The 14103-nt window shown below is 35.2% G+C and overlaps 4 protein-coding genes across 4 annotated transcripts; 3 read left to right on the forward strand and 1 right to left on the reverse strand.

The window, feature by feature from the left end:
* Window positions 1–2020: 2020 nt before the first annotated feature.
* LOAG_02424 (hypothetical protein) lies at window positions 2021–2503 on the forward strand (the record flags this gene model as incomplete). The annotated part of the gene is made up of 2 exons (XM_020446004.1): window positions 2021–2216; window positions 2256–2503. 2 exons carry the CDS (start codon window positions 2021–2023, stop codon window positions 2501–2503), a joined length of 444 nt encoding a protein of 147 aa, XP_020303601.1.
* A 283-nt stretch (window positions 2504–2786) lies between these two features.
* LOAG_02425 (hypothetical protein) lies at window positions 2787–4871 on the reverse strand. The gene is made up of 3 exons (XM_003137963.2): window positions 4531–4871; window positions 3763–3858; window positions 2787–3428 (listed from the first exon to the last, which is right to left on the reverse strand). The coding sequence occupies exons 1-3, from the start codon at window positions 4645–4647 to the stop codon at window positions 3204–3206; spliced, it is 438 nt and encodes a 145-aa protein (XP_003138011.1). The 5' UTR covers window positions 4648–4871; the 3' UTR covers window positions 2787–3203.
* A 1034-nt stretch (window positions 4872–5905) lies between these two features.
* Window positions 5906–9687, forward strand: LOAG_02426 (UBA/TS-N domain-containing protein). Its single transcript, XM_020446005.1, has 8 exons — window positions 5906–5990; window positions 6425–6530; window positions 7267–7386; window positions 7701–7934; window positions 8348–8536; window positions 8649–8762; window positions 9142–9202; window positions 9391–9687. Exons 1-8 carry the CDS (start codon window positions 5914–5916, stop codon window positions 9531–9533), a joined length of 1044 nt encoding a protein of 347 aa, XP_020303602.1. The 5' UTR covers window positions 5906–5913; the 3' UTR covers window positions 9534–9687.
* A 1090-nt stretch (window positions 9688–10777) lies between these two features.
* LOAG_02427 (hypothetical protein) lies at window positions 10778–13630 on the forward strand. Its single transcript, XM_020446006.1, has 7 exons — window positions 10778–10867; window positions 11249–11384; window positions 11486–11671; window positions 11789–11909; window positions 12259–12355; window positions 12472–12615; window positions 13026–13630. Exons 1-7 carry the CDS (start codon window positions 10790–10792, stop codon window positions 13146–13148), a joined length of 885 nt encoding a protein of 294 aa, XP_020303603.1. The 5' UTR covers window positions 10778–10789; the 3' UTR covers window positions 13149–13630.
* The last annotated feature ends 473 nt before the right edge of the window (window positions 13631–14103 follow it).

The following is a 14103-nucleotide window of genomic DNA, read 5'->3' on the forward strand; positions in this document are numbered from 1 at the left end:
TTGCAGAGATTAAATCTCGTCATAGACAAGTACTGGACAAGTAACAATGAACAAAGTTGTTTACTTTCATCATTAGTGCTAAGGTTTAAATTTATTAAAATGTTATCAAATCAAATCCAAATATTCATCGCTGTATCTTAAAGATAAATATATACACATATTCAAAAGGGCTAAGGACTGCTGTAGCACTCAGTGTCATTTCTTGATAAATGATTAAACTACTACTTTCAAATTGGACAAGCACTTGGCAGCCACAGTATCCCAGGCTTGAAAAAAGTGCAAAGAGAGTACATATGTTACCAAATACCAAAAGATTTAATACCAGGAATGAACCGGAATTGGATCAGTAAACTGCTTATAGATGTTCCATTGAAATAGGAAGATAAAAAAAAATAGGCCAATTTTTAAGAAACCGGAAATTTCACCTTTTATAGCAAGATTTCCTGCTGAACCGAATTGTTTCCGCTGTCGTTGATTCATTATGTACGGGTAAACTGCGCATTTTCTGCTCTCAGTACTGCTTCAAACGCATTACTTGAACTGGAAAAAAGGCAAGAATTTCCAAAATTTGCAAATAGCTATTACTGCTTGCTTCATTTTGGTCCAAGGGATAATGGGCCTAAAATTAAAATGAAATGGTGAACATCACACAAATCTTGGCTTTACATAGGATGGATAAGGCAAATTATTGGGGTTTTAACTTCCAAAGGAAACAAAGCATAAAAAGCATTTGTAAGAAGTTCATATGAATAATAACAAAAGTAATGGAAATATATGTACATACCAATATTTCCTGAACATTGGAAACTTTCTGGGCATCATTTTTAAATTACAGGGTGCGAAATCTGGCCAGAGCATGGATGCAGTTATTTGAAATTAAGGTATAAGTCTACAGATTTCGAAAAAAGTTATTCAAAAATGATATAAATCTAGCCTAAGAATAGACAAATTTTGAAATGTCACTAAAACGTTCAAAGGCTTTAATAAACTCAACTTTTCCTTTGAAACAAATGCTCTTTTGTTCAAGGCTAAGCTTAACAAGTAAGCTATATTCTTGGTAGGATCTTAGTTAAATTAAGTTCAAGTTTAAGAAAAAAAGTAGGAGATCAAGTATTTGCATGTGAAATCAAGGAAAAAGAATCAAGGAGTGTTCCGTTTGAAGCTGTCACTTTTCTCACTTGAAGTAAAAAGTTTTGACAAAATAACATCTGCGATAACATCTCAGAAAATTACAATATTTTCGTGTTGCAAAAGAAGCTTTATATATAACTAACTTCTGCTAATTCAATGCAATCCACTGATACATAGATGGATTAGCTAATAAAAATGCTGTTGAGCTTGCCAAATATTAGACAGCTAACAAGGTATAAATCTTTTCATGCTTAACCAATAACGGTCACCCAGGCAACGAACGCGACATGCCTTAAGCATTCATTGTAATCTGAAACTTACTGGATTTATTTGAGATTTTATTAGCTAACTAATTTAAAATGTACAACATTATGAAAGGGGACACTAATTAATCAAGATAGTGAGTCATTTTCAGACACGTGTACCGCTTAATGAGTTTAACATTTAATTAAATTCATTAAGGAGCATTTCATAAGCTATACATTTTACTACCTAATGTTATGTAACATAAACATAATACTACAGTAGATATCGTTACAGTTCTTCGTAACCGGTGTTACATCGAACACCTTTCGCACGAAACAACCATAGGTTTTAAAAAGTTAGACGGAAAAGTCGGACGTTTTAAAAAGTCCGAACACTTTTGGAAAAAAAGGTGAAAAAGAAATTTAAAAAGTATTGATAAAAAGGAACAATTTTAGCACAAAAGTAATGTTGATATTGGAAATTTTAGAATAAAAGTAATTTCGATATTGTCGACATTACTCAATTCGTACTGTAAGATGTTGTAATTTAACTCATGCTGATAATCAAATTCATCTGCGACGTCGATAATTGTAAAGAACTTTCGGCCAATCAGTTCGAACTTATTGGTTTGTTAACTAACAGCATGCAACAAAATCTCCTTAACTCTCTCTGCAAGGACTTTATACCTAGAAAAGTGATCGATACCGATTTGTTACTCGCTGATATCTTTTCACTGATTTTATCTGTATTAAGAAAATACCTCAAAGCCTACAAGCCTTTTGCACAATCAACCGTAGTTACCAACCGAAAAAACTCCGACACAACGCAAATGCAACGAGGTTAGGGTATCTTATTGAGACGTTAAAGGTTCATTTCAGTTTCCACTAGCAACAAATTATCAGTACAACGTAAGTATTGCTATTCTGTACCTATTCCGAAACCGGCTCCATTCATTTACATGGCCCAATGCCGCATATTGCGCAACCCGAGAAGCAGAACAAAATTTTTCACCGCCGAATGTGGACTACCGAAGTTATCAAAGAAAGGTTTGTGTGCACTATTAAACCATTCACTCAGAGTTGCGTGGGCCTGGATATACGATCTGTCGGACAAGACTGAACAATGAAAGATACTTCAGCAATTCATCTTACAAACCAACTTCAGTAATCAATTCGATCCTGGAGTAATTTATCTTACAAACTAACCTACTAGTTTGTAAGATTAAAACATCGAGAACCGAGCAAATGAGTGAATTCCTTTGATAAGTTCCCTTCTGACAAAAAAGAGGGTAGGTAAAAAACCCCTTTTTCTTGAATAGTCTTCTTTACCAACAATACAGAAGTCAGCGATATATAACCCAAATTCTTCCCGATGATCGTCATGAGGTATGATAACATTAAAAATTTATTGACCAATGTATTTCACTTGTGTTATTAATGAACAAAGGTAAGTACAAGGGAAGTTTGAAATGTCCAGATTCCCAAAATTCAAAGACATTTCCAAAACAAGCTGGAAATACATCTGCTATTTTTGCATTAATATGAATTGGATTTAGAAATTACAAATGCAAAGGTCAAAACTCATTACAGAGGTGTAACTAAACATCATTCATACAATCTGTGCGAAAATATAATAGAATACCCAACAAGAAGCTTACGTGAAAGGAACAGTGTGCATCTGTTCTCCATAATGTTTACCAGCTCCCAATATCAATAAAGGAAGAGCAAAGAAAATACAAAATAAGCAGGGTCTTATTCATGAGACACTACCAATTACTTATGAAATTATCACTATCAATTAATCTGGTGAGGTCTGATGAGGACTAATTAGTTGCCAGGATTCTCAGATTCTGACCTTCCTTGTTCTGGAGTAGGAATACCAAATTTGGACTGATGTGCCGCACTCTTTGCAGGAATTAGTCGTTCGTGGTGTACGTAAGACTCACATGGATAACACCAGACCGAAAGATCGGTTAGACTCAGCACCATAGAATGACCAGTACGTATCCAATGATCGATTGCATGACCAGCATTATAACGGCTGCAGTTAACCTGGAATAAATAAAATAAAAAGCTTATTCTTTATACGCACAATACATATTAAATATAGCGGTCTCCAGATCACACTATTTATTTTTGGAGATTATTGCACTGGCTGTTCTAGTACAAAGCAGACCATAACATGGAAATGCAATGTATTCAACAACCAAACGTTCCCTATTCCCTATATTTTATAACAAATTACTGTCACATGTTTTGTCGTCAGCAAATAAACTGACCGCAATCTCAGTTCAACAACTTGAAAATCTTTTCCGATGCTAGGCTAATAAGATAACATCAACATTCCTAGATAAATCATGCTTGTCTCGATAAAGAATGTACGAACCGAATAGCAAGTTAAGCAAACCCACTGTTCCACACTGGAGTGGCATTCCGAACAAGATGCGTGTGCATTAACGCCTTCAGCAGGAAGATCGCTAATCTGGAATTACGACTAATGAGAACAGAGAACAATAATTTTTGGAGACTCACTGAGACTACAGGCAGTGCAGACTGTCATGACCACCAAATTAATTTCTTCTCGAATACATAAATTTAGCGACAGGATTATTTGAAAGGGAACAAACAACCACACTGATAGTAAAAGTTATGCAATAAGGGCAGAACTCCAACTTCATCAAGAATACGCAAATGTTTCTTGAAGCTCTCAGCAAATAGTTTTGATATATCCGCTACACATTTATAGAATCCTTGAAAATGAAGTTCTTTATTGCAGTGTGTTTAGATCTCTCAACATCTATTACCCCACAGTAGGATAGCGTCGTCTGATCTCCACTGAATTCCCATTCCAAAAACAATGTAAAAGGTAACCCAATTTTACCAGTCATTATCTTACCCCCACTTTATATTTCCTATATGCTTTTATTGTTCCAGAGAATCAGGCAAACAATTATTAAGATTTCGACAAAAACCCAACTTAAAGTTATACTACGTTACTTCACGAAACAAACATTATGTATGAATCAGTGATGGCTGTTCCCTCAGTTCCGAGCTTTCATAACATTGATCAAACGTATCTCGAAAATCCCCACTAGAATTTAATCACCATCACATAAGTCACTGTTCGATAAATAGTAAAAGCAATCAAAACTACCTCGACCAAGTGCGGACAATCACGTAATGGAATGACAGTATGTGGAACTCCTCCGCTCTCGACTTGCGTTGATGATGAGGATGAAGTTGTCGGTCCTACTCCTTCACTCCAAGTCATTCCTCCTTGTCCTTTCCCTTTGTAAGTAAAGTCAGCAGCAACAAAATACTTCGACTTTTAATCTACATTCAAGTTCACAACAAACAATTTCAAATAGTTCAAAACCCCTCAGATGTCAACGTTCCACACTCTTTGATCCCCCCGCCCTCTTCCCAGTGCCCCCCAGCTGCTCAACCATATCCTCCCGACCTTCCTCTCCCACTTGCACTTCCAACTTCTCCCGCCTAACCTCTGCTGTTCTGACATTCAGTTGCCGCGCCTTACTGGTTTATATTTCTTTGCCAAGTGCCACTATGAAAACCCATTCCACCCCTCAACTTCCGCGCAGCCAATGAGGCAGTGTGTAGGGGCGTGTGTTACGGGGTAGTCCCTAGACGCCGGACTGAACTTCGGGAATTTCCATACGATGACACTGTTACAAATCGACTGGACCTACCAGATCACTTTACTTGCTCGTAATGGAAAAACTTTCAGTGAAGCACCAAAGAGAATTTAGGGAAGAAAAGACAAAGTAATAATATTTGTAAAAGATTTTCTTGTCGATAATGGAAATTATTCTCGCGTTGTATGGCAAGGAGACTAGATAAGTTAGGAATGTATTCAAGATTCCAGGTTATAATTTGACAACTGTACGCTACTTGACTCTCTCTAGTGTTTGGACAGTTACTCTGCACCACAGATTTTTATCTCCTTCCAATTCTATCCTTCCTTGCATCGTAAGGCGTCGTAAGCATGCTTATTGTCGGGAAAGCTAATAAATTCCTTGTCGTTGCCTTCGATAATAGTTTGGCTGTCGGTCGGTTGATAAGTCGTTGAGTTGGAGATATGTTACCGGAAATATGTTCAGCGAATAGAAAGAATATCGTAGTTTGTTCTCCAGTGTTGGCGGATATGCGAGGATGTTTATATACACATGTATATGTATATATATACATATGTACGTGTATATATGTATATACATATATACGTGTATATATTACATATATACATATATATGTATATGTGTATATAGAATTGAGGAGTTTTGTAAGCTCCATTGGGTTATCATGAAGGTATGGCTGCCCTTTGGTATTGTCCATTGTGTAGGTACTGAGACCTCTTTATGTTATGCAGTCCATTGTTAGCTTATATCCTCTTCATTGCTTTAATTTTACTTACAAGATTTCATCATCCTGTCTGTTAGACACTGTGAAAATTTTGTTTGAACATATTTAATTTTACTAATTTGACACTAGTTAGTTATCGGTGACTTTTACGATTTCAGATATGCTTCATACAAGGAGAGGGCAATATCAAATGCAAAACCAAAACTTGTTCAGATATGCACCAATCACAAAAGCCTGGTAATGACTTCACTTCTCATTTCATGGTGAACTAGAACTTTATGACATTTTATGACATTTTCGATTTAAAATGACATTTTTAATGACATTTTCATAGAATGACATTTTCGATTTAAAATTGATTTTTCTATTGATAGAGCTATTGTTTTGGTTCACACTATTAAAAGCATAGCACATATCAGGTTAAGAATGTAATGAATCACAGAGAGTTGATCAGGAGGACAGGATAGGTTTCATTTTGGGATACCGCGGGTGATTCATGCTACTAAATTTGCTTCATTTTCCCGTTCACTCTTAACAGTTTGTGGTTTAGAAGTCACTTTGCTGCTTAGTAGTAACGGAAAGGACATAAGCGTTGTGCTAGAAAGACTGCACGTTGGGATATTTACTCAGACAGAAAAAATGGGTGGTCTCGAAAATTTACATAATTTCAGGTTGTTGATCACATTGTTCAGTTCTGTCATCTGCATGCATTTTGATATTGATGATTTTGATTCTTGGATTGCTCCATCACTGGAAAATATCATTTCCGTCAAGGGAGTAAGCACGTAAAAAAGTATTTCTCAAACGTTTGTCGTGGAAGGACAAGAATGGAAATTGAACCAAAAACGTTTTTGGAAAAAGGATTTACTTCTTTTGAAGATTTTTACTGTAAAGGCGGACCTTTTAAGGCGCAAACATGAACAGTGAATTCAGTATAGTACTATTACCTACAGATTTAGTAACTAACGAAATATTCACAACAACGAAATACTTCCTGCCACCAATGCAAAATTGGATGGTGAAGGGGGAAAACAATGCGTCGTAACGGATGTAGATTGACGGAGTAGAAAAAAAAGATATATAAGTCCGGATGATGATCCATTATAGCCTAGACAAGTGGACGGGTTTACAATGTCTACAAGGAATACACATACATATACATAACATCAACAAAGGAGATTTACAACGCAAGGTTTAGACGATACATTAATAGACAAAGTTCTACACGGTCACAACAGCCTCTTTTCTATTATTGTATATAGACAGTTAATATAGATAAACAAAAAGGAGGGAAGATTTAAATATAACTTAATATGAGTTACAGCTACACTGTGGGGAACTGTTTTGGGTTTCTCGACATAATATGCATGGCTTTATCTACGCTCGTCAGGGATATTTTCTGCACTGCTTGTTATAATTGAGAGTCATGAATTCATTAATAGAAATTAATTGTCATGGATGGTCATTGGTTCACCGATAGTAATTATTAGCAATTAATTCAAGGCGCTTTTAGATGTTGCAGTTGATTTCATCAAAATTGGTTTTTCGAACTCCTTCGTTACTTATTAGTGGATTAATTTTGTTGTATTACGGTCGATTGGTTGAACGTCGCTTCGGTTCTTGCAAATTTATAGTAACTTATTTATTTTTTGTATTCTTTACTTAGATTATGATGTTGCATATTTGATTACCAAAAATTATGATACCCGATTCATTGCGTTGGTTATATAGTGCTATTCCGAAGATGGATTGGTACCATAACGGTGCTGTGGAATGGCACAAGTTAATGGACCACGTTGATAAAAATAAGTGAATCAGTACATTTAATCCTTTATTGTCGAATGCATCACCACTGCTAGAAATTGATAGATCTTCAGTAAGCAGAAGTCTAATTCCTCTTTTCAAATTTTAGATATCATTAAAATAATTGTAGAGATTTATTTACAGAACTTCATTTTGTTCAATTCACTTCATGCAAGCGCTGTGGAGATAGCTATTTACTTCGTTCTATCACGATTTTATGGTTATATCCCATCAACTATGCACTTTATTGTTGGACCGTATGACTTGCTCACTGCACTATATCTAACATATGTGAAAGAGATACCATTAGTTCCGTATGCCAGTATACTTGGCTTATCATTATCAGCGCACAGTTTTCCGTTCATTATGTTTATTCAGGTTCTTTTCTGTTGCAAATTTTAGTTCTAGTGAGAACATAAATTGCCTAATGTTCAAATTAAAAATTGAGTCCTCTGCTAAAAATTTGGTGGTGAGGAGAATTAGTTCGTTTTGCTTAAAAATGATTGCGTGTCAAGTTATAAAGGTGATATTTTTCTGCTTGGTGAATGATAGAAGATGTTAGTGATGAATTGTTCTTTCGTCTAGTATATTCAGATATACTGATTTCTAAGATATTCATTTAAAAGATTCGCGGTAGAGCTACGCATAATATTATTTACTGTCCAACAACCAGGAAAAATTACGCTAAAATTGTTCGCCATTACTTGTAATACAATTTTCACTCCAAAGTTTCCGGCTCTTATTGTATGATTTAATGATTGAATAATAAACCACCTTTGTATTTATTTCAGCTACTTGCATTGTCGAAGCCTGTTTTGATTGCATGTACGGCGGGTGCTTCAAGCGTGCTCTTATATCCACAACTCTTTACAAAAATTAATTTCTTGCCGAATTTCTTTATTCAACTATTTCGTTCCACTTCAAACCCGATTGGTTGGCTGCTCCAAAAATTTGCCGAATGTGGTGAATTTGGAAGCGAGGTTACTTTACAAAAATAAAAAGAAATTTTAATCAGTCTAGCATTGCTTTACTTATACAACTTTTAAATCATTGGTACATAAGATTCCCTTATTTTCAAGTAGATATTTACAGGGAAGTGTTTTACCGATAGCAGCAACGGTTGAGAGACAGAGGATAGACATTCTAGATAACTACGAAAGAAGGTTAATGTTTGGGCAAATGCAGCGTGTTTACAGAAATGAACGAGTAAGACATGTTTTGTTTTGCAGTTTCTGCATTCCTTTTTAAGATGGATGGTTTGTAGTTTCGGTATTTTGTGCATAGACAATTTGAAAATTCAATACACTTCGCCGCTTTACTTTTAATGGAATCGACTCTTTCGTGAAATAAATTCGCCATGTGAAAAACGTTGCGTATAGAGTGAACGCCGTAGCTTCGATTACCTTAAAACTTAACTAAGCTCTGCTTATGATTAAGTTATCTTATCTTGTAATTGGTTGCTGGAATTCTGACTTAATTTTCGTTTTTAAATTAAAGTATTTCAAAATAGCAGTGGATTTGAAATGAAATTTTCCACTCGTATTATTTATCGCGAAAATTGTGAAACTTCAGGCAAACATTTCAGGCTCGTCCCAGCGACAGTCAACTTCATTTTTTGAATCGATTGTTGGGCAGGGCATCTACCGGTATTTTTTCACGTTTTTTTTTGTAAAAAATGACCCCTAATACCAAGGAATTGGTATGCGCGAAGTTTCTCGGTTTCGATTTTTTTAATCCTAAAGTTTTCAAAACTTGTAGTATGTCAGCAAATGTGTATTCAGTCTGGCTTCCTGCAATAGACGATAAATAGCTCGTTTATTCCTTGTACACTTAGGGAGTGCACGATCTAACGAAGACCAAGTGCGTCAACTCGTGGATATGGGCCTTGGATCTCGGGAAGATGTGAGGGAAGCTTTACAGCAATGTGGTAATGATGCTTCTGAAGCGGCTAATTTATTATTGCATAACCGGCGTTAACGTTAACTGATTTCGTTACTTAGTTCGAGTCGCTGTTTACATGTAATAATTTTCATTTCTTCAGGAACATAAATTATGCTTGCACTCAACATTTGTCTTATTTCTTTGTTTTTAGTACTCCATCCGTTGGTTTCATTATAAAATAAGTCGTGGGAAGGAATCATAATTTTCTTTTTCTGAAATGTGTATTCAATTTGTTTCATTTCCTCATTTAGTAATCTCGTAAAGGTTGAATTCCTTGTAAATTTTCTACTTGTATATTTTTTTACTTGTCTCTTACTGTGTATACCGTCCATGTATAGCCCTGAATTGTATCAGTTACGGTCATCCCATACATATTTTTATTTACATTTTAAAAATAAACTGTACTTAGGTATGCGTTTCCTTCATTGGCATAAGAGAAAAGATGGATGAAACGGAAACTGGGCGAGTGTGTTTTTAGATTACCAAGTATGATTTTAATTTTCTTCCTGTCATCTTTATGTATTTTGATGAAATTTTAGGGTACACCGCTACCTTATTCTCAGTACTTCTGACGAAATTACTACCAGTAACTGTTTAGTTCCACATGCTTTTCTATAATTCTTTGATTTAGACCCTTAATTTCCAAGTAGTTTTTGAATAACTGGGGAATGCCAAATTTTGTAGTACTACCTTGGTAGGATGCTGTGCTATACTGATGCGTTACATTCTCATTCTAAGTGAAAGTTATATTGTCTTAGTATTCCTAGTGATCTCAGCTGGTGTTTTCTGACAGGAATTGCATTGTTTGCTTGGTTGAGCGTGCTATGATTCTATGAAACTTAGGCATTTGCTGTGATTTCGTTAGGTGGATATTGTGTGTTTTGATTGTTATATTTTTTATATTATATTTCCTCCTACCGTTTAGATTTTCATTTTGATGTTTGATAAAAAAGTTTAACTGGAATGCGATTTTCAAGTTAGTAGTCATTCTTGAAATATTTTGAACTGCACATCAGCATGCTCAACTGTAAGATTCTGGTCCTAATAATTAAAACTTAAAGGAGGGTAATTTATATGTTCACTGCATGAAATGTAGATGATACTTTGAGAACTTGGTAAGGTGCTTGATATGAGCGTGTTGTATACGGAGTAGTTGAAATGAGCCTTTTAACGTCAATTTATGTTTGTTAGGTCACTTGGAATCATGATCAGACATTTTCTAAGGAAGGGTATCCGTCAAACTGGCTAATACATGGAGTTTATTTGTTAAATTATTTCGGAGTTTCAGTAGGATGAATTCCAGTGGTAAGCGGAAATTTAGTGATCATGTTGACAGTGATTGTGCGAAGCGAGGAGTGTGGCTCGTGAAGGTAAGCTTCAACGATTTTCATTGGATATCATTTACTTTGTTGTTGAGATATGTATTGTTAAGTAGTCATAGTTGAATATAGATGTTCGGTTAATCACAACCCAGCTTGGTTGAAATGAAAAGAAGTGGTAGTAATATTTTCCGATCTCGCGATCATTCCGTTGATGATCTTAGTGAAATATGAACATGGCTCGGTGTGAATAAATCTATATGCTCCTTTATTTTTATTTCTCTAATCATGAATCCGTTCTTTCGTGTATCTAAAATACGCAACGCTATGGCATAGTGCTCATTTTCTTCCCGGTGATATTCCGCTCTTTTTCTCATCAAAACAAGCACCCCTATATACATATAGTCATACTAATGAGATATGAATTTCTAGGTGCCGAGATATTTGTCTGAAATGTGGGAGAAGAATGTCGGCCACGATGTTGGACGATTAGTAATCAAGGCAGCAAATGGAAAAACTGACTTGGTGTTTAAAAGCAACACAACGTTGCTTGAAAAGAATCCATCAGGTTGTCTGGCAGATGTAATCAGCATATCTTTAATGTATCAAGAACCACTCTTAGTCCATATTATCCACATTGAGTAAAGTTATGAATTTATGTGGATTTAGGTCATGACAAAGAGGCTTCATCGTCGAACTCATTTTTGAGCTCACTATCTGGGAATAGCCTCTCCGCATCACGAAGTAATCGAATTGGTTTCGCAAAATGTAAAGAAGCAAATTTCACAATGCCAAATGAACACAGCTTCGTCATCGGCGATATTAGGAATCAGTCGCTAGCCGTGCTCTGTGAAGGTCCTTGTTATACTTGTATTCGTAATAATAATTTCAGCTGTTTTGACTTAATTAAAATCACCCCAGTCATTCTTTTCAACGATTCATTTTTGTTCGTATTTAGTTTGAATTATTCAGATAAAAGTGGCTTGAATGAAGATGCTGATATATGCTCCGGCCGCTTAAGTATTGAAGGGCGAGTTGTGAAAAGAGCCGACTGTAGGCCTCCTCAAACAGCTGATTATATGCGAATGAAAATGTACATTTTACAAATCGTTTCTTAATGTGTTATCAAGTATTTAAAGTGAGGATTTTGTTTGTAAAAATATACTGTCCATGTTTCGTCATTGGTGCTAGCAACTAATGTCGAGATATAGGATATGTGCCGACGAATAATACCAATTGGAATGTCAAGTTTCATTCACATTTCATTTCCTAATGCGTAAGAGACTGTAGATCTGACATGGTTTTTGGTGAACATCGTTTTCATGCGAAAAGTTTTTCGGAAGGAAACATTACTAAAGTAGTACAGCAACTTATAAAAGTTTGAAGTTGCGTAATCCATGAACTCATCCTGATCTCTTTCGTTCAATACAGAAATTTTACAGAAAACAAATAGAGAAGAGCAGTCAGCCAAAGCGGCATGTAAAGCAAATGGAAAAAGCTGAAGTGAAATTCAAGCCTATTGCTGTTCATGCGGAAATGGTGTGGTTTGCTTTTGCAAATCTTTTAGATAACTGTAACTTCTCTTCCTGTCAACATCTCAAGCCCAGAGATTCGATATTTTGCTGTAAAGGGATTTCGTTTTTTTTTCATTTCAGCAGGCTAGAGAGAAACAGAAGAAGGAAGGGGCAAAGACAGTTCGGGCTGATAAGGATGTTGTTCGACAAGCAATATTTCATGCTTTTGAAAAACATCAGTACTACCGATTGGTCGACTTACAGAAACTTACCAGTCAGCCTCCGGTTCGTTTTAATCAGTTCATTCATATTTCTAATAAGTTGGAAAGTGATTCGCTTAAATACATGCCAAAAGATGAAGTCGAAAATACCTTCCATTTATTTCCATTTTGTTAATACACGCACTACTCCATTTCTTGATGGTCTGATATAATATGTCTTTCCCTCCCAAGTCCATGATGTTTCTGAAGACAAAATCAAATTTCGATCTTGTTCTGATAACATTTTGCTACGTTTTTTACTTTCTGCTTTTATTTTTGATTTCCTTTTATTGCGCTTTCTACTTTTTTTGCGCAGCAGCTTTATTCATTTTAGTTTTCCATTTAATGCTAATTAGTAATGTCCTGAAAATAGTTCCGTATTATTTCAATCCAAAATTCAATTTCGTGATAGTTTGTTCTAATTTCCATTTTCAGGGATTTGTTAAGGAAATATTAACAGAAATCGCTGTGTATAATACAATGCCACCACATAAATCAATGTGGGAGTTAAAACCAGAATATCGAAGCTATCGTAAAGATAAAAAAGAAACTGAATAACAAGGTATTTTTTATACGGGCTCAATGCAAATGGTGAAATGAACGTATCGCTAACGAGTCATATTTTTATTTATACTGACGCATGGCTATCAATAGACCCAGTAAATTCATCTTATTTCGGTGGAAATTTCAGTTTAAATGCGTCAATATGCTTAGATGTGTTTTGATCACTGTTACCATCTCTAACTAACAAACTCCTGGGAATGTCTGATTGACCTGTCTTTTCTCTTTAGTGAAACTAATGAGTTTCACTTATGATGATCATGTAGAAAATGCCACTTCATAGTTCTGCTCAGGCCGTGCTTATGTTAATACTCGTTTAAAATGCATCAATCTGAAAATCCTTCATGACGAGATATTTGTGACCGGAAATGTCATTATGTGTACTTTATTCCGCGTTCATACTACGTCAAAACTTACGTTCAGATTTTGCGTTGGAATACATAGATTTTGTAGTCATACAACTAGATTAACGAAATGATCGACCTTCAGGGGGACTGTTCTCCTGATTAATTCCTTCTCAAACTTCTGTTTTAAATATATAACTGATTTCAAATTTTCGAAGCGTCAAAAGACGCGAAGTTGTACAAAGAGGAGGCCATTTCATGTAGCATAACTGATGTCATCATCCCAGGTCATCCGGTAATAGTCATTGGTCATGGTATTCCACACATTTACATGTATAAGAAAGTTTCCAAAAATCGAACAAATCATAGCATCCTTTTATACTTATTCTGTATTGTTCAGACATTTATATTAAATATATTGCGGAATATTTGTTCTCGGCAGCGATTTAACACGAAATTCGAATTTTAATTAGAGATGTAAAACATATAGGCAAGTTAAAAAAAGAAAGATCTCTTCAAAAATGTAAGCATTCCCTCACTTTCACAAAATTCCATTATATATATATATATATATATATATATATATATATATTATATATATTATTATA

This window comes from Loa loa (assembly GCF_000183805.2).
Source record: "Loa loa unplaced genomic scaffold supercont3.2, whole genome shotgun sequence".
Classification (NCBI taxonomy): domain Eukaryota; kingdom Metazoa; phylum Nematoda; class Chromadorea; order Rhabditida; family Onchocercidae; genus Loa; species Loa loa.